The 27,769-nt window shown below is 38.4% G+C and overlaps 2 protein-coding genes across 2 annotated transcripts in view; both read left to right on the forward strand.

Annotated features, from left to right (window-relative positions):
* The first annotated feature begins 963 nt into the window (after positions 1-963).
* On the forward strand, positions 964-11,020 carry ccndbp1 (cyclin D-type binding-protein 1). The gene is made up of 11 exons (XM_051413805.1): positions 964-1,142; positions 1,879-1,938; positions 2,166-2,245; positions 2,826-2,907; positions 3,269-3,365; positions 4,022-4,095; positions 5,896-5,972; positions 6,339-6,598; positions 7,170-7,230; positions 8,994-9,040; positions 9,463-11,020. The coding sequence occupies exons 1-11, from the start codon at positions 1,055-1,057 to the stop codon at positions 9,569-9,571; spliced, it is 1,035 nt and encodes a 344-aa protein (XP_051269765.1). The 5' UTR covers positions 964-1,054; the 3' UTR covers positions 9,572-11,020.
* Positions 11,021-13,147: 2,127 nt separating this feature from the next.
* Positions 13,148-27,769, forward strand: part of tgm8 (transglutaminase 8) — a 15,014-nt gene continuing 392 nt past the window's right edge. The window contains exons 1-15 of the mRNA XM_051413791.1: positions 13,148-13,266; positions 15,219-15,389; positions 15,755-16,009; positions 16,793-16,911; positions 17,872-18,000; positions 18,340-18,517; positions 19,898-20,033; positions 22,220-22,329; positions 23,286-23,401; positions 23,516-23,642; positions 23,740-23,957; positions 24,227-24,401; positions 24,556-24,719; positions 26,270-26,403; positions 26,992-27,769. The exon at positions 26,992-27,769 is cut by the window's right edge and continues 392 nt beyond it. Coding sequence (XP_051269751.1) covers positions 13,245-13,266; positions 15,219-15,389; positions 15,755-16,009; positions 16,793-16,911; positions 17,872-18,000; positions 18,340-18,517; positions 19,898-20,033; positions 22,220-22,329; positions 23,286-23,401; positions 23,516-23,642; positions 23,740-23,957; positions 24,227-24,401; positions 24,556-24,719; positions 26,270-26,403; positions 26,992-27,139 — 2,202 coding nt within the window. The 5' untranslated portion in view covers positions 13,148-13,244 and the 3' untranslated portion in view covers positions 27,140-27,769. The remainder of the gene's footprint in view (positions 13,267-15,218; positions 15,390-15,754; positions 16,010-16,792; positions 16,912-17,871; positions 18,001-18,339; positions 18,518-19,897; positions 20,034-22,219; positions 22,330-23,285; positions 23,402-23,515; positions 23,643-23,739; positions 23,958-24,226; positions 24,402-24,555; positions 24,720-26,269; positions 26,404-26,991) is intronic.

Genomic DNA, 27,769 nt, shown 5'->3' on the forward strand with positions numbered 1-27,769 from the left:
GGTTCATAATTGAGTCCATAACAGGGGCGTTTCCAGAACGGGTGGGCCTGAAATTTGATTGGCCACCCAAAGTGCTACCCCATCATCCATACCTCTTCAACTGTCTCTCAGAGGATATAGTGGGCTACATTTTAAAGAAACAACATAAAACGTCATGCAATCATGTTGGGAAGGAGGCTAAATAAAGCTTTGAAGTTAGGCAAAATTTTGTAGATGCAAAAACTGACAAGGGATCAGTTGACCTCTGACCTTAAGATCTCTGAACCTTTGCAGACATGCTCACTTTATGCTAATCCTGTTGCAGTTTGGGTCAAAAACCATGCAGTGTATCGCAAAAAATGTGTTATGTTTGCCTAGAATATTACTCAGTGTGGTCCCTAAACAATGTGCGAATGCATAAATTGGGAATGACTGTGTTCTATCCACAGCACCACGTCACCTTATTAGTAATCAAGTATTTAGAAAATATATTTCAGGCTTGTACTTTATGCCTAAAAAGCATTATAACACACACAAAAAAGATTACAGTAAATTATTTTGTATGCTCTAAGAATTTGGAATATTATTAATTGGTTGTATTTTATGCTCAAACCAAACAAATAAATAATTTGTTAATGAATAAGGAACCAGGAAGCATGTGATTATGAAATTTAGACAAATTTAAGACAAGGCAACTTTATTTGTATAGCACATTTCATGCACCAATTCAGTGTGATTTACAGACCAATAAAAGTGCAACGAGGAATATTTTCTAATTTAAGTGACAGCTGATTTTTTTTCCAGCATTTTCCTACAAAGTAAAGGTCTCTTCCTCTTCTCTTCTTTCTGTTGTTTTAAAACAATTTCTTATAATTTACTTATTCAGTTTTTACTCCATACTGTCGGTTTCTACTTGCAGTACCTCTCTTTCACCACAAGGTGTCACTAAAACGCTGTGTAGTATCGGCGTTCCCTTTATAGTGGTCCCCGGTTCCACATCCTGCGCTCCTGTGGTTCCACAACACGCATGTATCTAACACAGTTAACGTGAAACAAAAACAAAAACTTTGGTGACATGAGTGCTGATAATTGTGCTGGAAATGTGTCTGTGCCTTTACGAAACATCCTGAACTCCATCCAGTGTGTTAGAGACCGAGTCAGAGGTAAATATAACGCGTTTTGATGTGACGCAGCACTAAATAGGTAGCCTCTAACGCAGCTAGCACACGTCAAGCTAACTGTGCTAACCTTAACTATTATTATTATTATTATTATTATTATTAATATTATTAATAAAGCTTAATGTTATTTTTCTTAATGTACGCTGAGCTCAGGTGTCTCCGCTGTGAGTTTTAAATGTCAGTGTTACCTTCCGGTTTGTTTACTAAACTGTTGTCTAAAGTCTTTATTGATGAGCCTTTGTAGCTGTTTCTCAGTTAATCGATTAATCGTTTGGTCCATACAGTGTCAGAAAATGGTGAAAAATGTTAATCAAATGTCTTGTTTTGTCTACAACACGAAGATATTCAGTTTACTGTCATACAGGAGTAAATAAATCAGACAATTTGGACATTTTTTACTTAACAAAGGACTTTAAATTAATATTTTATTATCATAACAGCTGGAAAATAGTTTAATAGTTGACAACTAATCGATTTTACAATTATTTAAAACAGAAAAGTAGCAAATCCTCTCATTTTGTGAAGCAATTTGAAGAATAGTTGTCATTTCTACTGATTAAACAACAGTTTTTATTTATTCTCTATATAGCTGGAGACGCTTAAAGTAAATTACAAAATCAGTCATTAAATGAACATCTTTTTTCAGTGTGACATTGTCCATGAATTTAACCTGGAAGAGTGAAGATTTGTCTAACCGAGTCCTCCTTTTCCACCACAGACGGAGAATCCAACGAGTCCGATGGAGCGTTCAACCTCTCCAACTTCTGGGACACTCTGAGTTGAGTATAGATGATCAGGACATCCTCCTCCTGTTTGTTGTTCATTTAGGGCAATTTAAATGTAACAATCAGCGCCCTCTTTATATGAAGTACCACCCTATCATCATCCTGCTCCATGCAGAAACACATGGAGCCACCGTGGAACTAAATCGTCTCAAAGACGTTAAGTGGGACCTTTTTTAATGTGATTTCATGTTTTTTTTTTTTTTTTTTTTTCTGTCCTCAGACCAGGCGGTGAAGGCCGTGTCCCAGGAAGCCACTAAACTCAGCCTGGCCTTCTCTAAACCTCCGCTTCCATCACAACAGGTCAGATTATTGTTGGGCTCATAATGCCGCACCTTGAAAACAGCAACACGGTTAAAGTGTGATAGATAGATAGATAGATAGATAGATGACAAACTACGAATAACTATAATCTTTCACTAAGATATGAACCAAAAGTTGAACCATACCTTTAATAATATACAACAATAATGCTTGGTATGCTGTTCATTGGTGGTGGAAGTCTAGTAGATTATGTGTATTGATGTATTGATTGCTTTTTGACAAATAGACTGTGGAGGAAGCGGGAAATGTTCTTCACAATGTAGAGCAGTTTGTGCATCCTCCTCCTCCTCCTCCTCCTCCTCCTCCTCCTTCCTGCTAGCAGCTCTACAGGCTCCAGATCAATTCATTCAGTTTCTATCATCGGCTTTATCTCGACAGATGGCAGCAAAAGAATACTGCAGATTTGACACGACAGTATTTTGGTGACGTCGGTGCATCTGGTCACATTAGGGCTACAACGTCTTTAAATAAATGATTCTAAACTCTTGAATTGTCACATCAACTTGTTATTGTAACTCCCAACATTTGTATGTGTTTTCTGTCTCCTTCCTCTCTGCAGGATGGAGAGAGGTTAGCAGAGTCCATCATGAAGAGTGTCCTGACTCTGTCTACAGTGTATTACTGGCTACCTAAGAGCCAAGGTAACACCGCCACAACAGTCCAGGAACCGGCCAGTTGGCTGTGCTTGAGTCCAGCAGGCAGTTCAGGAGAATCATTTATTGTCCTCATTTATATATTATTTTTGTAATATGTTTTTTTTCTATTTCTGCTGCAGAAATAACAGTAATAGTAGATGATAGCTGTTTCTTTCTGTGCATACTGATATTTCCTGCAGCCCTACAAATGTACACGTAGAATCATACAATCCCAGGATGTTAAAACTCAGCAGGGAAACTCAGACTAGACTTTATATTGAGTAAACAACAACATGCTGTCATAAGTTTGTTGTGTCTGCTGTTAAATAATCTGACAGAATCTTGACTTCAGCTCTCTGCGTCTCAGGTATCAGTCTGCGCCGACAGGTCAGAGACGCCACGGTCGAGGTTCTGGAGGGAGTCGCACAGCTGGTGGAGGTCATACTGAGCTCACCGCTACAGAGGTACACACACACACACACACACACACACACAGTCACAGTGTCAGTGTTCGATCGTCATACCATGTCTATAAAGAATAAACAACCTCCAGCCAAGAAAGTTTTCACGTTTGTTTGTTTTCTTGAAGATTTATTTTGTGACTTTTTTGAAACACGTCAGCAGAAAACTATTCAACTACAAATTCAAAATACATGTTTGCAGTATATGAAGCCCCCTTTTAAAGAGGACACACCTAAATCATCACATCCATTGGCTTTAGAAGTGTTAATACTTAAGGAAACATGTATTTTGTATTTTACATTTGTCATGAATTTAGATCATTTTGTAGAGATCTGTCGTAAAGGATTGTTTTCAGTTCATCAGTGTCCAAAAAGCCACATTAAATCTACTTTAATTCAGATATTAATCAAGAAAATATAAACATTAAATCAACTGAATAAAAGTACTATTATTAACAGACTCTGTGGCTACAGTAAACTTTAAAACGTGGTTCACATTATTTTTAGTGCAGAAGGACTTTTGAATTTGTGTTTTAGCATCAAACAGCCGGTTGTAAAGAATATTCTCTTCCCTCTGTCTCTCTCTGCTTTCTTTTTATCTGACTTCTTCTACGACTTCCTCCACCTCTTCCTCATCCTCTTCTTCTGCTCACCTGTAGTCTGTCCCAGGAACAGCTGACCTCAACAGGAAGTGTGTGGTCGGCCTGCGACCAGTTTGCCCAGTTGCCACAAGGTCAGCAGACTTTAGAGAATAAAAAATAAAAGTGTAAAGACACAGAATTGATAGATGGATTTGTTAGTGGAGTCAGGTTCACTCATTTCTTGTATTTTAAAGATACAGTGGCACTAGCAGTAATATGTTGGATCAATGGCAGCCTGCAGGTGGTGCTATTATACACAAAGTCTGACTACACATTTCTGTTTTTGGTACCAGAGTTTCTTTACACTTTATTTTATGGAAATCAGCAGTCAGATTATCCACATTTAATAAGGAACCTGTGAATCTGTCTGCTGCTCTCCACCTTGGGGATCAGTAAAAGCCATATTTATGTATGTGTAAGTGTTTTATGTGCACTGAGCAGGGTTTCTGTGTGTGTGTGTGTGTGTGTGTGTGTGTGTGTGTGTGTGTGTGTGTGTGTGTGTGTGTGTGTATTGTTAGTACTTTTTTATTTTTATTTATGATAACAGTATTTTTATTTAAAACAACAATAAAATAAATAGGAAATATGATATAAATAGATATAAATACATACACGTATTTTAATAAAACAAATAGCATGAAAACAAAAAGCAGACAGCAGATGTGCTGTGGGAAACCTCAGGAACATCTGAAAGAAAGGGTGTACAGTGTTCTTAAATGAAATTAACAGGAAGCTACTGAGCTGCGTAAGGCTTTCTAAACAATTAAAATAGATTCTAAAATATAGAGTTAGAAAGAACCACATTAGGGTTTCATTTCCAGCGATACTGATCATTTCACTCAGTTTTGCTTCAGGACAAACGGAGACAGCTACAGTATGCAGGACTGATTGTGCAACATTGGCTTCATTCCACAGCCAAATGTGTTCTAACATATGCTTATCATACGATCTGTTGTATCTGTGTATCTGTGGTCTGACACGGCGCTTCTGACAGATCTACATGTCGACATATTTATGGCTTGAACTTAAACTCAACTCAACGCTGTTTATATAGCACTTAACACACAGCTGATCCAAAGATTGTCCTCATCCTCTGTGACGAAGCATCATAGCATTTAACATGAAACATGTGGGAGTTTATGGTGAACGGCTGAATCTAAACAGACTTTTACCGTTATTTATGTTAAATATCTAACAGCAAATCACAACTAGATAACGGTCGTATACCGTTATATGACCTTGAAACGATGGAGTTTGAGTGAGCTGTCAATAGCTCTGTATGGAGGAACAAAGTTAAAATGAATCCTCAGTCACTGAAGCTGCAGTTCCTGTGGCCAAGCAGTTGATTAATCAATAATCAATCAACAGAAAATTCATTATTTAAGTCAGTTATTGAGTAAATATCCAAACATTAGCTTGTTCTAGCTACTCAAATGTAAAAGTTTGCTGCTTTTTATCTGTTCTATCATTTTAAATTGAATGTACTGACATGTTAAAGACTTTTAAAACAATTGTTTAATTGTAAAAATAATACAGATATAATGAATGTATAATCCCAATCCTGTAAAATCCTTTCTTTCCTTATTATAATAATATAACTGCACACATCAATGAGGCTATGTGAGGGGTCAGTCGTGTATCTAGGGGCTGACATTACCACAGCTGTATCTGATTTATCAATCAGTCGATCAGTTATCTGTTCATTCAGTAAGATAATTAAATCAGATTTCTCTGTACATTATGAGATAAAGGTGGGACTGTAGCTCCTTTAAGGGAGGATTTGAATATAAAAGAGTTTCAGTATATTTTTCTTTTCTAGATTATTTCTCTTGTTTTGTCTTAAGATTTCAGTTCCTTTTGTTTCATTGATGGGAAACGTGTCTGTTCCACAGATAATAAGGGAGCCGTGCTGGTGGTTCTGTCTGCTCAGATTGGAGTTGTGAAAGATGCCATAGAGGAAATTGAACAGGTACACACACACACACACACACTGTGAGTTCTCAGATAGTGGCTGGGGCCTGTGTTTATTTCCACTGCAAATAGAAGCAGGCTTTTATTTGACACAAGGTGGTATTCCCAGAATATGTCCCTGTTTCCATGGCACCTGTTGTCTTTTATAATTTAAGATAATCAGTAGGAAAACCTATTCATCTCACACTGCTCTAAGTTTCTCACCAATACAGGTTAAAGGATGAGGCTGGTGATGAGTTGGTTCATTGGTATTGATCTTTTTATGGGATTTGTTGACTCCATAATAACATTGATTATTAGCTGCAGCCCAATCATTAATCTTCACAAAAATACAGCTCTTGCTTTAATACACTGAATTTTGCAGGCGTTATCCGAGGCCCACGACCCGTTCAGTGACGTCCTCGACGATGACCAGGAAGGGGAGGAGCCTCGGGGCAACCAGGACACTTATTGGTCGGAGAAAGACCGGTGCATAATCGGTCCGTGCCAGGGTCTGATGAAAGCCTCTGCAGCGTGCCTGAGGAAGCTGATGTCGGCCGTCAAAGCCAACGGTGACGTTACCACAGCTCAGAGCCTGGCTCAGCTCGACGACCTGGCTGACATCACCAAGGAAATCAGCCCTGGGTGCGTACACACACACACACACACACACACACACACACACACACACACACACACACACACACACACACGGTCATATTATCATAATACTTTAACACTAAAAAGAAGTAAACTGCACAAAATCTCAGCCTTAAATTACCGTAATTATCAGAATATAAGGGTTATGTTCTTGGTTTTATGGGTGTCTGTTTATCAGATTATGTAAACTTCAGTTTGTAAATTAGATAACCAACCAAGTCACGATGCACTAAATTACTTTTTTTCTGCACAGCGGTAACAAGTTAATTGCAGGAAGGTCCTTTTTTTACGACGTTATCTGTAACTTGAGACTTTAAGGCATGAAAAACATGTTTTTCTTTGTCTGCACAACAGCAGTTAAAATGACACAGTGCATGCTTTTATGAATTCATAAAACCAGGTTTTTCCTGTTTAATCTGTAACACAAACTCCACCATTCCACCCCTCTTTGTTAACTTTGTTTGCTGAAAATGAAATATAGATTTTTACAGCGAGTTTTCAAAATGAACACATGCATGAAGACAAATCTCTGCCTCTTGCTGTCTTTTCTGCTCAGTGTCGATGATCTGGCTCTCTGTCTGTACCCGCCCATGGACTACAGCGGAGTGGAGACCAACGTAAGGGCACACACACACACACACACACACACACACACACACACACACACACACACACATGCGTCATCACTAATGAAACATAGTCAGAAGTTCAGAGGTTAAAAGAAAGTTTCCACCTCTTAATAAAACAAGTCCCTACAAATCAAGTAACCTGGAATATTTCCCCTTCATTAGTTAGTTACTTGATCTTGTATTGGCCAGATTCGTTGTACAGGTTACTCAGATTACCGGTCAGTCAGGTCATTTGAATGTCATGCTTTTCTCAGACCTGTGTTTCCTGCTGTTGCGTAAAAATGTGTTTGCATGTTCAGTAACAGGTTTACAGAGGAGTCATACTTACACAGAAACATTTCCAGCACCTCAGTCGAGACCTTTATCGTCCCATGTGAGGAAATAGTTCATAAAACGGTGGAGCACAATAACGTGTTTGAATGCCTCATCAACAACAACGGTCTGCAAGGACATAACCGCCCAAATACTAGTCATGTAATAATTTAATTTGATTCAATAAAAAAAGTAAATAAAAAGTCATTAAAAACTGTTGCTCCTCTTCATCAAATGACCAAACTGTAAATATTAAACATGATCATTTAGTGCGTGTTAAGTAAAATAGACTCTTTGATAATGTTAGTGTGTGTGTGTGTGTGTGTGTGTTAGCTGTAACTCCTCTGGGTAGATGAAGGGTTTGTGGCGCTGGTACGTTAGATGTGGGTCTTAAACTCAGCATGTCGTCAAGGTAACGCCTCCCAATTTTGTTTTTTTTTTTTTTTAAAAAACCCCAAAAAAAAAAATTTTTAATTACATAAATAAACTGAATTTCTACTTATAATGTCTCAAATGTGAGGATTTACTCTTTTTCCTTTCTCTCCCTTTTTTTTTTTTTTTTTTTTTTTTTAAATTTAAGAACGCACAAAACCCCCCAAAAAAATTTTTTAAAATTTTTTTTTTAAAAAAAAAAAAAAAAAAAAAAAAAAAAAAAAAAAATAAAAAAAAAAAAAAAAAAAAATTAAAAAAAAAAAAAAAAAAAAAAATTTTCTCTTTTTTAAAAAAATTTTTTTTTTTTTTTTTTTTTTTTAAAAAAAAAAAAATAAAAAAAAAAAAAAAAATTTTTTTTTTTTATTAAATAAAAAAAAAAAAAAAACTCTTCTCTAATGGTATCTTGACACTACTTTTGGTATATTTGAGATGAATGGAATTTAATTTGCTCGAAAAATGATGTAAAATATTAAACTGCAGCATTTTTCAGGATCATCCACAAAATACACGGTCAGTCATTTTTATAGGGACTATTTCTTCTCTAGAAAGTAGTTCCAATGAAGACCGTCCACAGTTACACCGCTACATCTGTGGTGGGTCTTCAAAACGTCTTTTTAGATCTGTCGAGTCAGATCAACAGAGGCCCTCTGTGTCCTCTGTGTCATCATCAAACATCAAACAGATGACGACACCGTTTTACTGAGTTTTACTGAGAGAAAGCCAAAAGTCTGTTGCAGTTAGAACACGTCAAGTCTCAGCTGGTTGTGTTGCTTCAGTAAAATCACGAAGGTGACTGTGCCAGATGCTCCTGTGAGTAATCCAGTTGCACAGACGGGCAGTTTCACCACAAACTGGTCTAATGTGCAAATTTAAAGAGTATAAGTGTTTTTGTCATCGTAAATATAATTCTTCCAAACATAAATGTATAAATACTTTTTGAAAAAGCGTGTAAATAAATAATAAATGAAAATAAACATATGAATCCAGGGTTTTTTTTCCCCCTACAGGTGTCTAAATTGGCCTCACTGTTAAGGAAGGTTCTGGAGATCATCAGGTAAGATTCCCCCACTGCGTTCATTCCTTCTTTTAAATCAAGGTTTTCTTCAGAAAGTCAGTTTGTACATAATGGGCAACACATTGCAAAAGACCCACTGGGGTAGTACTTTCAAGTCCCAGTGCTGAAGTAAAGTTAAAGTGGATCGATGAAGAAACAATCAGTGACTGTGGGAACGGCCAGAGAAAAGATGTTGGGTGTTTTAGAGAGAAAGTTTGAGTCATCTTATCAGCAGATCTTATCAGATCAGAGGAAAAACAAAACAAAACTCACTTCACTTCCAACCATCTGTCAAAACAGTTTCCCCTCTGTGGCTGAAGGGGAGCGGGTGATCGTCAGAAATAGTTTCAGCAAGTACAATATTCTTTTTATTGTCTTTGTGTATCTTTTTTACACACTCCACTCCTTTCCTCCCTGCACAGGTCCAGTCATGTGTGCGGGGAGTCCCAGCTGACCTGGGTTCAGTTCTTAGAGGGAGCCGTCGATCACAACCTGCAAAAAGCCAAAGACCTTATACAGCAGGACAGCTAGTGTGTGTGTTTGTGTGTGAGAGTGTGGTTTTATGTGCCAGTGTGTGAAATGAATGCCTAGAGTGGTGTGTGACAGATTGAGTGCATTGTTCGTGTTTACAAGGACACGCATGTACAACATGTAAGAATAAAAGGGAGCGACTCGTGTCCTTACATGACCTCTGCTGTGGAAAGAAGCTTCATTATGTAACTCTGAATACCCTCGCAGGTCAATAACCTCGTCTACACAGTCTAATCTGCATCTGACTGTTTGCCAAACACACACACACACACACAACATGCTCCAGGACCAGTTTTGTGACAGTTTACCGACTGGGTTAATTAAAATAACAAGCACATCTCTTTAATAGCCTTTAATGGATGAGCCTTCAAGGTTAAGAGTGAGACGATGTGGTTTTGCAGCTTTCTATGTACCGCCTGAAGGTTTCGCACATAGAGAAGTTCAGGTTGGCAAATATTGAAGGCCCAGTGTGGAGGATTTAGTGGCATCTAGCTGAGTAGGTACATATTGAAGCTCCCTCCCTTTCTACTACTGTGGCCGCAACATGTGCAAAAAACACAAACATCCCCATCCGGAGACAGCGTTTGTCCGTTCTGGGCTACTGTAGAAATAGAAAGCGTCAGTAGATAAAAACAAAACATAATGAGTCTTATTTGCAGGTCATTATACACTAATGAAGACATACCTTTGAATTTTATACTGCATTTATGGTATACACTGTTGGCTGACTTTACTGTGAATCAGAATTAAGTCTTCACATAAGAGGAATTTGCCACATTGTACATTGGTGCATAAGAATCACAATCCTAAAGACAACTTGGAGCTACATGTGACAACATCAAGTGTGGTTTATTTCATGAGTTTGAAATACAGACCTGAGACATAGACTAGAGACAACATTGATTCACACTGCAGAACACAAGTGTGTAAAGAGAACTGCGATGTTTGCAGCCACAGAGCAGCACAAATAGATTATAACATGAACCTTTGGCAGCATTTCTGAAATTCCTCTGAATGTAATGCAATCCAAAACCACAAACTACGGCATCAGTGGTACCTCGATGGTCTATTTGCTGGCGACCTTTCGTTATTAACTGGAAGGAATTCAACCTCAAAGATCCAGTGTGTAACATATTGCAGGATCTGTTTTTATATATATTTTTATTAGTGTTTAATCACCTGAAAATAAGAATGTTTTGTTACCTTAGAATAAGCTGTTTTTATCTACAGGCAACATACACAGCCACTGTAGTTTCTCCTCCACGCTTAGAAAGCTGAGTAAGGTTGCTGTCTGCAGGTTCGCTGGTAGATGCCACTGAATCCTACACACTTATATACAACAGACATTATATACAGAATCTATTTTGAATAGATTATTATAAATAATTAGAATTAGAATTGAGAGGCGAACTGAATGATACAGCAATAAAATGATGTGTAAAAAGAAAACTACAGCTTGTCGTGTTTTTTGGGGAGAATTTGAATTGAAGATCAAGAAACATTAGTGTGTTGTGTCTCTGCAGCATGTTAGAAAACCACAGAGATCTTTAAAATGTGGCACCTTACATGGCCACTTTTCTTGATGTTCTGCTCGAGCCTGCAGGGTAAAACCATTTTAATTATGTTTAATGAGTGAATAATGACAATAAGTCAAAACTCCAAGCCTGGCTTTATTTATTTATACATACACATAGGAAAAGCTGTGTTCTTCTCATTTATTCTCGCTTATGTAATGGACACAACAACAAAACGGATGGTTTAATAGAAGCCAGGACATTTCATTTTTCAGGACAATATGACAAACTGGATTGGATTCCTGTTCACAGTCGAATAATAGCTAATAAATAACACAGAACCCAACTCAGATCAGAACAACTAATGTATATTTATTCTGGCCTTGATTATAGTGCAGTTCACATTACACTCCATGCAAATGTAATATCATCATATCATTATAAGTCCAGGAATGTAAGAACCCTTTCAGAGGCCTACACGATTATATATGTCATCATTATCATCGTCGTTATAAAGTCAATTTGTCTGCAATTACATCAACTAATCCAGAAACTTCTTACCTGAGTCACACTCAGTGAAACAGCCCCTCCCTATCCATCATCCCAAACACACACCTATACAACCCATTCATGTAACTGTCAGTTTAAAATGATTCAGTGATGATCAAAGTTTCCCATCAGTCTCTAACATTACATCACATCACATCATGCGTAATTCAAGCTGGAAGCGATCTAACCCCAAATCACTGAGGTAATAAGAAACAGACTACTGTTTATTGTTTTTAAAACGTCACATAATGAGGTCACCAACATGAAAAGGCAACTTTTTCTGCCCAATCTGATGAATGTCTATGATGACAGGAAGTAACAAAGTACAAATACTTTGTTTGTTTTTTCAGGTATCTGCACTTTACTCAAGTATTTTTCTGACAACCTTTTACTTTTACTCCCTACATAAAAATTAGGGATGAGCAGGTGTGCCATTATTTGTAACTGTATGTCTCCAACAAACTAAATGATGTGTGTCTGTATACTCAGAAATGGGTGGGAGGAGATGGAAATTAATATGGGTTGGGTCAGAAGTTGCTATAGTTATTAGAAAACTATGAACAAAACAGTCTCAGATTTAACATATTTATAGTTACTATACTATAAATAATAAAAATACTAAAAAGGTTTATAATTATTATATAATTTGGTGATTGCTACATCCACCAAAAATGGGAAGAAAAAAGATGCCCAGAGATTTTACTTGGAAAAATTACAATTTGATTCAAACTTAAGATAAATTTATTAACACGTTCCACAGATTCAGGGAAGCTGAATAAATCTGTTGAAAAGTCACAAAGGCCTTATGCCCTTTAAAATAAGAGATAAAATACTGTACATGTCATTCTTATGTACAAGAAGAGGAAGCTGGAAAACAACCTTTAAAACGAGCGTCTGCCATAAAAGTCAAATACATTTAGGGATGAAATAATGTTTTATTTGTCCAGATTGAGTTTGCTTTACATCTAATAGACACACTTGTCTTTGATTTTTTTTTTTTGTCATCTCAGACGCGCCCTGTCATTTCTGAGACAAGAGTGAGTTTCCTCAACAGTTCAGGATGAACCAGTTTAGTTAATTTTTTCACTTTGGCTGGATTCGCCTCCTTCACTCCATCAGCTGAATACAACACGAGCAACAATGCAGTTTATCCTCTGGATTAACGTGTCTGGCTTTCATTTCAGGGTGTAGATGCTCATTATAGTAATGTTTATCCCCCAAAACATTTATATTTACCTATAACTGCTAACATATTTGAGTAAAGGAAGGCCCTGCACACACGACGCACACTGACCTGGATCAGATGTTTACATGCCACAGTACCTTGGATAAGTAGCATACAGCGGCCAGTCTAAAATGCAATCATAATAATAGACATTTGTAACAACCTAAAGACAGTAAATGCTGTGGAAAGACGACAGTAGTCTGATTACAGCCGCATTTACACTCCCAGGAAATGGTTAAACACGATTACGGGAGGTGTGTAAGACTGGGTTGGGCTTGGCAGATCTATTAAAATCAATCAGGGAGTCTTCTGTCAGTGTGCTGTTGACTGCCTGCCAGACAGCTGTCCTTCCATCTGCTGTTGTAAGAAAGAAAGTTCTGGAAAGATGACAGAAGTTAAAGAATCTAGTAAGTACCAGCATTTTTTAACAGAAAGAAGATTTTAGGTAACTTTATCATCGTATGTTGTCCTGTGTGGGTCTCTGCATCCAGTGAGACTGAGTGTATATGAATGAATGAATGAATTAATGAAATGTAATGCGTTTGTTTGTGTATGTTTTGAGCATAGTAGAAATTTTGGGGCATGATACATATTGATACAATTCAATATGCTGTTGGATCACATGTTCCTAGTCACCTTTCTAGTTTTAAAAAAAAAAAAATGTATTTGCATTTAGAAACAGACCACACACATCACACACACACACACACACACACACACACACACACTGCCAGAGGGGAAATATCTGGCTCTTTAGCTGCTACAGTAAATCTTATCTAAGTGTATCTGTCTGCGGTTTGGTGCTCAGCAGGTAGTGGACAGTGGGCAAAGCTTGTACAGCTGCTTTCTGCTGCTGGAAACAGGACATTTGTAGACTGGAAAACCAAAACGATGAGTGGCAGGTGGCCGTAGAGCTGACGGCGACTGTCTGGTGATAACTATCTGTCAGTATAAACTGTTGATGAGTGCAGCGTTAAGGTTTAAAATCCTCCTGTTCTCATTACGTCCTGTCGTGTCTTGCCCTATTCACACACACATACTTATTCACCACGTAATTCGATGAGTGTGTTTACATATTTGTACCTGTCACCTACTCTCCACCCTAGCCTAGTTTCTGTCGACTGCACAGTAACCTTTAACGTGCTGAGCCAGTTTGCTGGGTTGAATAGGGGTATCTTCACACCTTCAGCTGAGCTCCACGAGCTCCTGCAGCACTGGGAGGCCTGAACTGAAGCCCCTCTCATTATGTAATTATAACATAATGCATAATGAACTTGACCCAATGTATTATTTATTATGGACATTCTTAGGCACACTTAACCCTAGTATATTATATGAAATTATTAAATACAAAAACATTATTATAAACATTATAAAACCAGTATTTTAAATAGGTATATAAATAATGTTGTTTACTCTTTGTTTGTTGTCTGTCTGGATATGTGTTGTGTATGCACTGATGCCTTTACACAAGTAAAGTTCCTAACTGATAAATAAAGTTATTTTGATTTGAATGTATCCAGTAAGCCTAGTTTTGATGCTTTATAAAGTTCAGCCATGCAAAAAACACAGTCCTGTGTATACTGTAGTTTAAACTCATAGTGTAATCACATGTGTAACGGGCTATAATGTAATAAAAGGTTTTAATGTATAACAATCTTATAATAAAGACTCCGCCGTAACTAGTACGATTTTTTTTTCTTTTTACAGTTCTTTGTGAGCGCCATAAAAATTGCATGATCCATATTTGATGTTTACTTTGTACAAAAGTCTGAGCTCATTGAACATCTGTTTTGAAGTGGCGGGGCCTATAAGCATGATTTGTAACATCACAAATACTTTATAAGTCAGTCCTGGTCCAGTATGCAACTTGTACAAGTGTGATGTAGAAACCTGAACAGACACTGAGAATAGACTTTACAGCGGAGGCATCTTGTGTCCAGCAGGAAAACTTTAGAAATTAACAAAATTTGCATATTTCATATATTCAGGAATTTCTAATGACGTAAAAGAAGCAGTGGAGGCCATTTTAAGGATTTAAATTTGTTGCAGAAAAAACATATCAGACACACATTATTGTTTGTATGTCTTAATAAATGTCTGGAGGGGATCTTATATTTGATTTATCAATGCAAACTAATTAAATGATGGCCACTATCTTTCTTTATGTCATAGGTGAATGAGACTTTGCCTTTTTTTTACTTGGAGATTTTCTCTGTATGAAAACTGGAAAGTAATGTAGTTAAATATTACTAATACATCTGTTTAATTTAAGAATAAGACCTTTCCAAAGCTTCGTATCTCTCTTTGTGACTTTTGTGATTTCCAGATATCCTAATAATATTTCCATTTCTCTCAGTCTATAAGGGCGTGGACCTCCACTGTAAGACCAATAACACTGAACACCGCACCAATGAAATCACAGAGGATCAGCTGATTGTGAGGAGAGGTCAGCCCTTCAACCTGACTCTTAAACTGACGCAACCTTTCAACCCTGAGCTTCACCCACTCTTAATCTCTGCAGTGACAGGTTGGTCTTTCGTTAAATGATTTGTTTTAAACAACAATTTTTTTGGACAACAATATTCAAGGAACTGCAGTTTTGGTTACTTCAGTGTTGGCTTTGAACCTATCTGGTTAATACCCATTATAGTAGACTTTATTATAAGTAAGAATAATAATGTGTGCATATCAACAGTGTGTTTTATCAGGTACAAGACCAGTTCACTCTGTATAGTTAATGTGCTTGAGAACAGATCTTTGAGTCCTCAAAGTATTCTTGATTCTTGAAATTTTCATGGGATTTGCTTTACCTGGATGGTTCAGCCAGTGTATATAGAGTATTGTTACAACCATAAATGAGTGTCTGACTCCCTCAGTGACTCCTCTCTACAGGAAAACATCCATCCGAGGACCTGGGGACGATGTCACTCTTCAGTGTCTCTAATACCGTGAAGCATTCACCAAAAGCAAAGGCGGTGTGGAAGGCAGAGCTTCACAGTAGCTCCTCCCTCCTACTGGGTATTGTGAACCTGACCATTACACCCCCAGCTGCCACCCCAGTAGGGGAGTACCTCCTGACTGCGGCACACAAGAATGAGGAATTGTTGCTGACGAAGCTGGTGGTGCTCTTCAACCCCTGGTGCCCCGGTAAGTTGATTATCTGTCTGTGTCTTTACCTTTTGATACATTCAGCCGATAATGATTATTTATTTTTACTTAAAGGGCCAGTGTGTAGGACTTTGTGGTGTCCATTGGTGTAGTTGTAGATTACAACCCCTTCGCCTCACCATCCCTTTCTAAGCGTTCAGGAGAAACTATAGTGGCAGCAAAACTCAAAAGCTCAGGATGGACGATATGGATTTAGTTTCATCCAGTACGACAACTGATAATTCCCCGCTTCTCATGGCTGATACCGATAAAGATGGATGATTTAATATTCCATAACTCTGATCCAATCAAATCTAACTATATCACATTCTTAAAATAACAAAAACAGCTCTGATTCTTCAACTTTGACTTTCATCGAACATAGAGCCTATCAAACGTTTTGCAAGATTAAATAATTTATCGGCCCCAATTAAAATAATACATACCGGTATTAATATACATTTCCCATTATCGACCAATAATTTATACCCAATGATTATCGTGCAGGCCCTATATAGAGTTAGTGTTTGGTTTGTTGTTCTGGGGTAGAAACATGGCAGCTCAACATGGCGGACTCCGTAGAAGAGGACCCGCTCTTTAACGACACATCAGTTCTTATTTATATATAACACAGATTAATATTATACTCTATTTCTGCCTATCGATCCTCATAAATGTTACATACTGGGCCGAAAAAGATTTTAGATGCAGGACTCCACATGTCTGTCCGTCGTCTGTCTGTCTGTCTGTCTGTCTGTCTGCATTAATTCACTCTCTCTGTAGATGACTGGGTGTTTCTGTCTGATGAGGAGCAGAGACAGGAATATGTGATGAATGAACAAGGAATCATATACAAAGGAAGTGGAAACTACATCTCCTCTATGAACTGGGACTTTGGACAGGTACTCACACACACACACACACACACACACACACACACAATCTGATATACAGTCAGCACAGTTTAAATAATTTCATGGCCAGAGGCGATTATCGTACTGGCATCACAAAATAAACTATTATCATACCTCTTCATACAGTCACACCTTCAGTCACATTTGTTACTTTCATCACTTTAAACAGAAGGACTCTCCTAATCACAACACACTGACACTTCAATCAGGAGTTTTATGGAAGTGAATAATGGCCATAACGAATATTATATATATATATATATATGTGTGTGTGTGTGTGTGTGTGTGTGTGTGTGTGTGTGTGTGTGTGTGTGTACTGGAAATACAAATTTCACATGTACGTCAAAGAGCGCAATTCAGATTAAACTTTCTATGGATCTAGAATATAATATCCATGGGTATGTTTTCATTCGCGTATAATCAGTTTTTTTAGCCATAGACATCGTGTTGAACCACCATGTTTCTACAGTAGCCCAGAGCAGACAAACCAAACACTGGTCTTTCATGTGTTTTTGCAGCCACCATAGTTCCTCCTACACACTTTACAGCCCGTTCTCATTCCCAGGTCGTCAAATACAGATGCGAGTGGTGTTCAGTTCGTTGCATTCTGCACCTTCACCACTAGATGCCACTATATCCTACACACTGGTCCTTTAAGTATTTAGTCATGGTGAAATTACAATTAAATATTCAGTTGCTTTAAATGAATAATTTAGTTTAAAATTAAAAACTTAATTGCCATTATTTGCTTCAATAGAGATTTAATTTACTATCGTCTGGGACTTGGAGTTCCATGTATGAATACAGCTGCAGCTCAAATATACTGCCAAGAGCAAACAATGTCTCTTTTAAAGGTTAAAAACTATCCCCATCTGCAGTTAAACAACACCGTACTGCCATGAATAAAAAACAGTTTAAGAGAAACCTTTCCTGTCTCCTTCTGTACAGTTTGAAGACAGAATGGTGGACATTTGTATGAGGATATTGGACCTCAACCCCAAACACTTTAAGAACCCAGCTGATGATACTTCTGCTCGCTGTAACCCCATCTACGTCAGCCGCGTGGTCAGCGCCATGGTAGGACACAATCTATCTATCTATCTATCTATCTATCTATCTATCTATCTATCTATCTATCTATCTATCTATCTATCTATCTATCTATCTATCTATCTATCTATCTATCTATCTACAATACATATTGTTGTAAGTTGGTGGTGGTAGTGTTTTGTAAATGTTCGCAATGTGCCAATAAAGTGGTGTTGAAGAAGAAAGCTGATGTAGATGATGTAGTTTTCAAAATCAAAAAAAAAAATCTTTGGAGGGAAAATTCCAAATCTGTTGTAATCGTAGTCGTAATTTTCTATTTTAACATTATGAGATTGAGAATTTCCTTGTTTGTCTGTTTTCTTCCAGATCAACAGTGAAGATGACTATGGTGTCGTGGCGGGACGATGGGGAAGTCCATACTGGGGTGGGGTCGTACCCTCTCACTGGAATGGCAGTCACGCCATCCTTAAGCAGTGGTTCCAAACCGGCTGCCAGCCGGTCAAGTACGGGCAGTGCTGGGTGTTCGCCGGTGTGATGTGTTCAGGTACAGCAGCATTGTAAAGATATTATGGGTCAATAATCACAAACTTGACAGACAAAATTTTTTATAGTTGATTAATTGTTTAATTGAGCCATTTATTAACCTATTAACCACGCACTGTTCCACAAGCTGGATGCACAGACTGCTATCGATCAGTCAGGAGGAGGCAGTAACAGATAGATGAAGTCTTTAATTCCATTAAAACTGGGGTTTACATTAAATGTAATTTGGCCTTTAACAAGCTGTGGTACATCTTTTAGTATTTATTACTCTTCTTTTGGTTATTTATAATTAAAAATAAGTAAATAAGTCAAATTGTCACTCTGGGATATTAAAGCTTCACTCTACACTACTATGAAACTTATCATGAATGTTGTATCTATCATTAGATTATACTCAAAACACTAGGCTGCAGACCTGGGTGTTACAGTGTTTAAGACCTTGACCAGCTTCTCAAATATTATTTGCCACTTTTCAGTTTTATATGATTGTAAATTAAATACATTTGGTTTAGCAATTGTTTGTGGTAACACCAGTCATTTTAATTTTAAGTCACATTTGGAAATGGGGACTTTCAGTGGACAGTTTATATCTAATTTCTCCCTTTTAATCTCCCATTAGGGATTAATAAAGTTAATCTTCTTCTTATATCTAACATTTTATAAACTAAACAAATGACCAGTTAATAAAAAAACTGATATTTGAATTGTAATGGCATTTATCTTTAGTTGCAGCTGTCTTAGAACTTTAATACTTTAAGACTCACACTAATATCCTACGTATATTCCCTTCCGTTCCACAACCTTTTGCCCTATCACTAAAATCTGACACATCTAATTAAAACATATCCTCTGACTCATCAGTTTGGCTTTGATCCCTTGACTCTGTTGAACGATTTCTGCAGTAGCTTAAGTCTATTAATAACAGCCACCACCCGTGTGTCTCTGCCAACACTAGTTTCCGTCAAAAGCGGTGGAACAAAGTGTTCCCTGTGGTTCAACAAAGGAGTCTATTGAGGCAGCTTCAGTTTATGCATATGATATTTACAGTAAAAAGCTATATTGCTACAAAGTCAGATGTATGTGCAAACCTGCATGTGGCTTGTATTTAAATCAGTCTGTGTCAGCAAATTAAAACCTTTTCTCTTGGGATGAGAGTCATTATTTCTGCAACATATAGCAGCTTAGCAAAGAGGAGAACAAGATGCAGAAAAACAAAGACAAACTGATTTACACCAAGGCAAATGTCTCAATCAGGTTAAACAAACTACTGTAGTGTAGTGTGTGAAGTTCATATGAATTGTTCCTGATCCAATTGGACAGAACGGTGAGATATCGACACACTCAAATGAACTTAACTGAATAACTTTGTGTTTGCCTGCAGTGATGCGCCTGCTGGGCATCCCCTGCCGCGTGGTCACCAACTACGAGTCAGCCCACGACAACAACAGCAATCTGATCATTGACGTGTACCACGCAGACTACGGAGTCAGACAGAAAGAATCCCCTGACAGTGTTTGGTGAGAGGCTACATTTTCTTACTCCTCCTGTCAGTACTGGCTGTGAAAATATCCCTTCCAGTCTCAGTCAGACAATGCAAGAGGGTATCTTCTCAGGGGTCAGACCGCTGAAGCCTCAAGTTAACTTATGATGAGTTTTAGAAGTCAGATTCGTACAAAATGAGGACTTATTTTATAATGTGATTGTGTGTGCAAGGTAACGCTTCACAAGAGCCCCAAAACTTTTCAATGCACATATGACATATTGTATTAAGATACACTTGAAAAAAAACAACTAATCCTTTTAATAGTGTGACTTGAAAACTTAGAGTAGCTATGGAGCAACACAAGTGCATCTGAGGACTAAAGAGTCCACTATTCACTTTCCCTTTTGCTCTGGTTTGGTCTCCATGAACTAATCTGGCTCCTAAAAGCTCCACTTTCTTCACCAGTTAGTCACTTATTTTGTCTGTTTCCTGTTTGGTGTTGAGCAGGTTGTGCAGAGTTGGTTTTTAGAGCTTTTTCACCCAAAACAGCTGGAAATGCAGTGAACCAAAACAATGAGCTGAAAGGCACTAAAACACTCCACAGAGCTCAGCTGATAATTCTCGTTTACCTTTTTCACATACGATGAGTCGAGTGATCCATTGTTAATTTAAAAAGTCATGCGAACGATAAACACATCTTGTGAACTTGCTCACCCAAGAAATAAAAAGATCGATCGGTGTCACATCTTTAATTCCTCAGTTTGGCAACAGTGTTGTAAATCCTGTGGGTGTGTACCGTGTCACTCCTCAGAGATAAATAATGCAAGACATTTGAAAAAAATAAATGTCCTCAGAGGAAATGTGTTGCCATCGTGTATAGGTCTGATCAGAATAAAGAGGTGTGTTGAGCCAAATTCCAAGGCCAAAAATCAGGTCAACATGTCAGTATTTGCTAATCCCAGCTGGATAATCAATCTGAACACACCTGCAGTTTATTATCCATTGTGGTTTTCAAAATATGACTATTAATATTGTTCTTTGGGTGTGGTGTCTCATTCTTGTCATCACACCAGAGAGCTCTTAATCTGCCAATGAAGAATGTCATTATTGTTCATTGTGGTGGAGAGTTTAAGTGTCCTGTGAAGCTTTAAATGCACAGAACATAAAACTCAGGTTTTCAAAAAGGATCTTTTTAAATGCCATTCCAGACTTTTAAAATGTTTTTTTAAATACTTGTGATATTGCAGTATTCATTACTTTGCAGTTGTAAATGTCTCCAGCTTATATTGCGGGGCCTTTGTGAGCCTTTTACTTATAAACCTTAAAGCATAAGTCAAAGAGAAACACACTGTGGTCTACGGAGACTAGAAATACTTTTCACAAAACAAGGAGCATTTGAGTCCAGTGCAGTGTTTTTTGGTATCACATATCTTTATTGATTTTGAAAATGATACATCCCTTTTTCAAAATTAGGTTGTTACATAATTTTAGTCCCCTCGAACCATCTTCCCCCCTCCCACCAATCCAAGAACTAATAAATTAATGATATAAAAATACCTATGTGCCTTAAAGAAACATATCTTGAAGAAAAAAGAAACAAAAGAAAAGGGGGTTTGTCTCAATTGGTAAATGTCAGAGTTTAATAATGTAGGTCTTGATTTCAAAAATGTAAGAAATGAATCCAATATTTTATGAAAAATTACACTTTTCTGTTTTACACAAAGTTTTACTGACTTACTTTCATCAGTTCTCAGGGCCAATGTTTCTGGAATTAAACCGAGAATATAAATCTCTTCAGGTATAAAGGGATTTCTTTGTGGAAGTTGTTGGAAACTATTTCCATTATTTCTTTCCAAAATGCAATTTTAAACCAGATCATACATTTTATGATAATGTATGAAATGATAGCAGCTCCCCTCACCTTTGCAGAACTTTATAGTGAGTTTCAGCTCATTGTGTAGCTGTCAGGCACACAGCACTGTTTTTAGTTCACTCTCACCTCTCTCATACTGTAGGGTCTTTTTCAAGTGTCGCAGAAAGCTGTTTTCTTAGCAAAAAAGCCCCCAAAAAGCAGTGCACGCTACCAGCTTGGCACCAAACAGCAGACAGGCACAGTTAGCAGCTAGCTGATGAACATAGTGAAGCATTTATCATATTTCTGCAGTGTGTGTTTCAGTCTACTGCACTGCTGCACAGTCTGAATGTTTTGCTGTGTATCAGGAACTACCACGTGTGGGTGGAGGCATGGATGAGGCGGCCAGACCTGTCAAAAGACGGCAAATACGATGGATGGCAAGTTCTGGATCCAACGCCACAGGAGAAGAGTGAAGGTACTGACTCTCTTGTTCGTCTCTATAAACTTTAACTGGGACACATTTTCTTCCCGGCTCTGATGACCCTGTTTCTCGTCCTAATTGTACATGCTGACCTCTTTCTATTCTGAGATTTGTTGACAGTGTCACTCAATAATTCTGAATGCCTTCCAAACAGGGATTTATTTATTAATTTATTTTTTAAAACTAAACGTCAGAGTTATATTCAAACATAATTTGTGTCTATAGAAGTATTAAGTCATTTTGTGTTTTATCACAATGCCTTTTTTGATTTCATGTCATATTTCAGTCTCTACTGAGTTCTAAATGTACATTTTCAGTGCAAATATAATAGACAAAAAAATGTCAGGTGGTGTCAAAAGCAATAAATTCCACGTAGGGAGGAGGTTGGGGGCTTTTTGCTTTTAAATGTGGAGGAGAGGGGGGGGAGAGAGAGAGAGGATGGCATGCTGCAAGGGGCCACACGATGGATTCAAACCCATGGCCGCTGCAGGACTTCAGCCTTGGTACATGGGACCAGGTCTGATCTACCAGAGCACCCCGTTTCACAGCGCTAACCACAAAGGTCACTTATGTCTAGGTCACTATGACGATAAAAGTCACTTGACTGTTGTTATCATGACAACAAAGGTCACCCGATTTTGTCCTTTTCTGCATGTCCAAAACTCGTGAAATGCGCCATCTCTATCACGTTTGTTTGGAGGCATGTGGGTGTGAATCAGGGAGTTGCAGGGCAGTCTGTTTCCAGCGTGTATGCGAGAGAGTAGTGTAATGAAGGGTAGACAGTGTGCAGGCTACATTATGAAGGTGTAACCAGAGTAAACAGACTATATGGAGACAATTAAAAAACCAAAATGTGAATTTTAAAGTAAATGAAAAGAAAATGCCACTCCACCGTCAGTTGAGAAGTGTATTGCTCCATTTCATGATCTGAATTGTCTCTCCTCCTGTAGGGGTCTACTGCTGCGGTCCAGCCCCAGTCAAAGCCATCCTGAATGGAGACACAGATCTCAAATATGACGTCCCATTTGTCTTCGCTGAAGTCAATGCAGACTGTATTGACTGGCTGGTTAGTGACAGATATCAAAAGGGGGGGCAGCCACAGTCAAAAACAGCAAAAGTTCAAAAAGCTTATTTTATTTCAGATTTTGTTTCATTTCTTTTTGTTTGTATTGTCTTTCAGGTAAAAGCTGACAGGACACATGTGAACATCTGGTCTGACACTAAGAGAATCGGTCAGAATATCTCCACAAAGTCCATTGGCTCCAGGAAGAGGTTGAACATCACCGACTCCTACAAACAAAAAGAGGGTGAGTTCACCTGATCGACAGGCTGCGCAAAAACCTTCAGCTGTTTAATGCTGCACAACAGTGGCTCTGATAATTAACTGAATAACTACCCTTACAGGAACAGACAAGGAGAGGTCTGTCTTTTTATACGCCAGCACCAGAAACATGACTCACAAGGATGAAGAGAAGGAGGAGGCAGTTGAGAATGGGGGGACAGTCGAGAATGGGGGGACAGAGGGGAACGAGACAACAGACCCTGAGGCCATACGAACTGAGGATGAAGTAAATGTGGACACGACGCCTCCACTGCCGCAAGTGTTCATTCGATTTGAAAAGGTATGTCGCAGAAGCCACACTCCCTAAAGTTTCCCTTTAGAGCTATTGAACAGGATGTTTTTCTTTCTGGCTTTAAGAAATGTCATTTTTAAAATAAAACTTAGATGCTGAGCACAAAGCGCAACGTCTCCGGTTCGAGTCCCCCTGGGAAACTCTGTTGCTGACTCCAGTCTCTCTCCCCTCATTTCCGGCCACGTCACAAAAATGTGTTGACGTCTGTTTTCTAATAAATGCACAACGTCTCATTTTCTCATTGTGTGGTGCTGCAGGAGTCCAAACCGATGAACGGTAAGGATGTGAGCCTGAAGCTGGTGCTGAACAGTGAGAGCACTGTTTCCAGGCCGCTGTCCATCCACATCAGCGTCCAAGCCATGACGTACAACGGCTCGCCAGCAGCGAACATCCAGGCTGAGGTGAAGGAGGAGACGCTGCTGCCCGGGAAAGGTGACTCCTCTTCTGTGGAAATTTTCTGGACAGAGAAGTTGCGGAAATCTCAAAGATACCACGAGGTTTAGCTGAAAATAATTCTGTATGTTTTTGTGGAAATTTGGTTGTGAACCAACTTTAAATCTCCCTTCTCTTCCGCTGTCTCTGGTAGATCTGTCCATCCCAATCCTGGTCCCATTCTTGGCCTACAGTAAACACATGATCGACAGTGACAGCATGAAGGTTTCAGCCATCGTCACTGACAAACAGAACCCCGAGAACAAATACCTGGCTGAGGATAACGTTGTGCTGCTTGAGCCTCCCTTCTCTGTCACCGTGAGTAGAAAATCCAGTCTCTCTGTCTATCTCTTTGTAAAATCAAATGCCAGTACAAAAATACAGACATGAACATGAGAAACTAGGTAACATAACATAAATATAACAATACCACACAGCAATAGGAACCCCAAAATATCCAACAATCAAACACAAAGTACATCTGAGGCTTAGTTTTGCACATTGAGATTGGCATTATGTCCTGATGAAAGTGCCGGGTAATAAGTGAGAGGATCTTCAAAGTTACTGCAGTTCATCTTGAGGGGAACATGATGAACATGATACACCACATTTCATGCCAGTTAATGTAATAGCTGATAGCCAAACCCATGAATGTGGAAATCTTATCGAGATTCACCAAACTGATTCATCCTCTTGAAGCCATGATTGTCTGTACAAAATGGAGATATTACCCAGGATGAAACCTACTGGTGACACCAGTTTAAAGGTCAGGGATCAGTGTACCGTGGATACTTACTCAGATATTTCAACCTGCTGGTGGTGCTATAAGTCAGGGGATGACAATAAATGTCAGTAGGCTGTTGTTGACGTATTTTATGCACCGAAGTGGCGGACCAACCAATGTCGCTGTGGAGCCGTGCTGCTAACGTGGCTTAAAAAAGAGAGAATTAGTTGGCTGTTTACAATCAGTCACTACGCTGTGCCGCTCCTGATCTATCAAAGTGCAAATGATAATAATCAGTACAACTAAATGAGAGGTTTTCAGGGATTTCTACAGTATGTGTTAATTAGCCTCAACGTGACGAGACCCCCTGAGATCTGTTTTGAGAAAAATGTCTGTGTGCACTATTTCCCACCACTTCTTTGCCACAAAAGCATCAACAGAACATGTTATCTTTTATCGTTTTTTACTTTCTGTTTTACTAATCTCTCTGTCGGTTTTGCCTTCAAGCTACAAACTGTCACCATTAATGACTTTTTTTCTTCCCCTGTGGGATTATTATGTAAGAATAATGTGTTCAGTCCTGTGTGAGCTAAATCTGTGTGCTGCTGCAGGGTTCGCTCACACTCACTCACGCACGCACACACACACACACACACACACACACACACACACACACACACACACACACACACACACACAAAAGAAACAGTTGCCTGCCAGAAATTCCTGCCCTTTAGCTCTTGAAGCTCCAGAAAGTTGAAGTGCAGGAGCCTTTTTTTTAAATGAGTTTAGTCCCTCTATAAATATATATATTATAAACGTATAGAAAGTATATATCGTATATTTAATACTGACTCCTATATTTCCTATATTTGGCTTTTTATGATACGGCCGTCATGTTACATGATTTGAAATTTGGTCAATCATAATATATTTCAAGCATTACTGACAAAAACATGAAAATGCATATTTTGAATGTGGTGTGTGTAATACAGCTTGATAGCAATATTAAATGTTTGTGTTGACAGACATTAGAAGATATAACTTTTTCTCTGTTGTCTTGGTGCATGATGGGTCGTGTTGTTTGACCAGGTTGCAGTTTGTGTGCGTTTGAATAATGTGCTGAGATGTATGTGTGTTCCAGGTGTCCGGTCCGGTCAGACTGTACCACGGGGCAAGTGGGGAAGTGATCTTCATGAACCCGGTCAACGAGACGCTGAAGGACTGCACTCTGACTCTTTCTGGAAGTGGCCTCTGGAAAGATGATACTGAATTCAAGTGAGTGTCTCTCTCTCGCTCTCTCTCTCTCTCTGTGTGTGTGTGTGTGTGTGTGTGTGTGTGTGTGTGTCTAACATAACCTCACAAGGGTGTCAAATGCTATTCAAGGCCTCAGGAGGTTAACTCAGGTAACCATTAATGTCAAAGTCATCACTTAATCTTTATCTTTTTTATTTGATGAGCAACCAGAATGTCCAAAAGAATTCTTAATGATATGAAAACAAATTAAAGCTGCAACTAGCAAATGTTTTCAGGCATTTTCATTGATAAATATCTAAAACTAACTTAGGTAAAAATATATTTTCTCTGTTTGAACACAAGCAGCTGCACAACAAATTTGTCTAAATAAAAGAATCTAAAAAAATTGGACTTAAATCAGGAACTGTCTGGTCAACAATATGAATCTGAGGAGACATTTGACGCCAGCTTTTGGTACTTGACAGTTTTCGAGACACATTTTAACCGGCACCAAATGGGTTCTGTGGTTCTATACCCAGTTGGGATATTGGGATGTTTTACTGCATCAATTAAAATGGGTGTTGTCTACAAAAAACAAATTCAGAGTTGTTTTTTTTGTCTAATCCACAGGATTCCAAATATGAAGCCAAGCACCCGAATACGTGTCACGTTCTTCTTCGTCCCCTACAAGACCGGGAAGAGGACTATCCTGGTGGACTTCGACTGCTCCACCTTCAGGGACATCAAGGGCAGCTGCACTTTCAATGTGGAGCCATAAGTTCTCGCTGAGTAAGAGCCTCGTATGTTGACGCAGAAAGTGTCGTAACTCTCAATAGATCACCCTTTACAGAATCTAACATGTCAGTACATTTGTTACATTCCAGGAAATACTGACTGTATTATAATTATTTCTGCACCTGTAATTAACTTTTTTTGTGAAACTAGTTTGTCTTCATTCAGTGATTTTTTGCATGTTGTTTTTAAACGAAATGTGGGTGCAGAGTGTATAAAGATCGCCAGCTAAGCTCACTAACAAACCCTGTGCAGTGTTTAAAACGAAGCTGTAGAAAGCCATTGTGCCAAAGTCCTGAGTTGGACTTAAAATATCGTTAAACATTAAAAAGTAAAGAAAGAGAGATGCAACTTACGAGCAGTGCCTAGTAGAGAGAGAACAATAAAGGAAGTATAGTAAAGATATGAAACCCAGTAGATAGATAGATGGATAGATAATATATTTTTTATTTATTTAAGGTCTGAGTTACAGACAAACTGACTCTGACTGTTTTAGGTCTGATACTGACAGCTACTGCAGATTATCTTCAGACTCTTCATCATTAACAAGTGAACATACTTCAGATTTGCTTACCAAAGATATGTGGTGGATGCAGGGTTTTTTTTACATTTGAAC

The sequence above is a fragment of the Dicentrarchus labrax genome, unplaced genomic scaffold (genome assembly GCF_905237075.1).
Source record: "Dicentrarchus labrax unplaced genomic scaffold, dlabrax2021, whole genome shotgun sequence".
Lineage (NCBI taxonomy): Eukaryota > Metazoa > Chordata > Actinopteri > Moronidae > Dicentrarchus > Dicentrarchus labrax.

What these genes read in the sequence shown, in the direction of transcription:
- ccndbp1 (XM_051413805.1), top strand. Translation starts at nt 1,055, where the DNA reads ATGAGTGCTGATAATTGTGCTGGAAATGTGTCTGTGCCTTTACGAAAC. An exon ending in CAACTTCTGGGACACTCTGA is followed by an intron (nt 1,939 to 2,165) that starts GTTGAGTATAGA and finishes TTCTGTCCTCAG; the next exon opens with ACCAGGCGGTGAAGGCCGTG. An exon ending in AAGGTTCTGGAGATCATCAG is followed by an intron (nt 9,041 to 9,462) that starts GTAAGATTCCCC and finishes CTCCCTGCACAG; the next exon opens with GTCCAGTCATGTGTGCGGGG.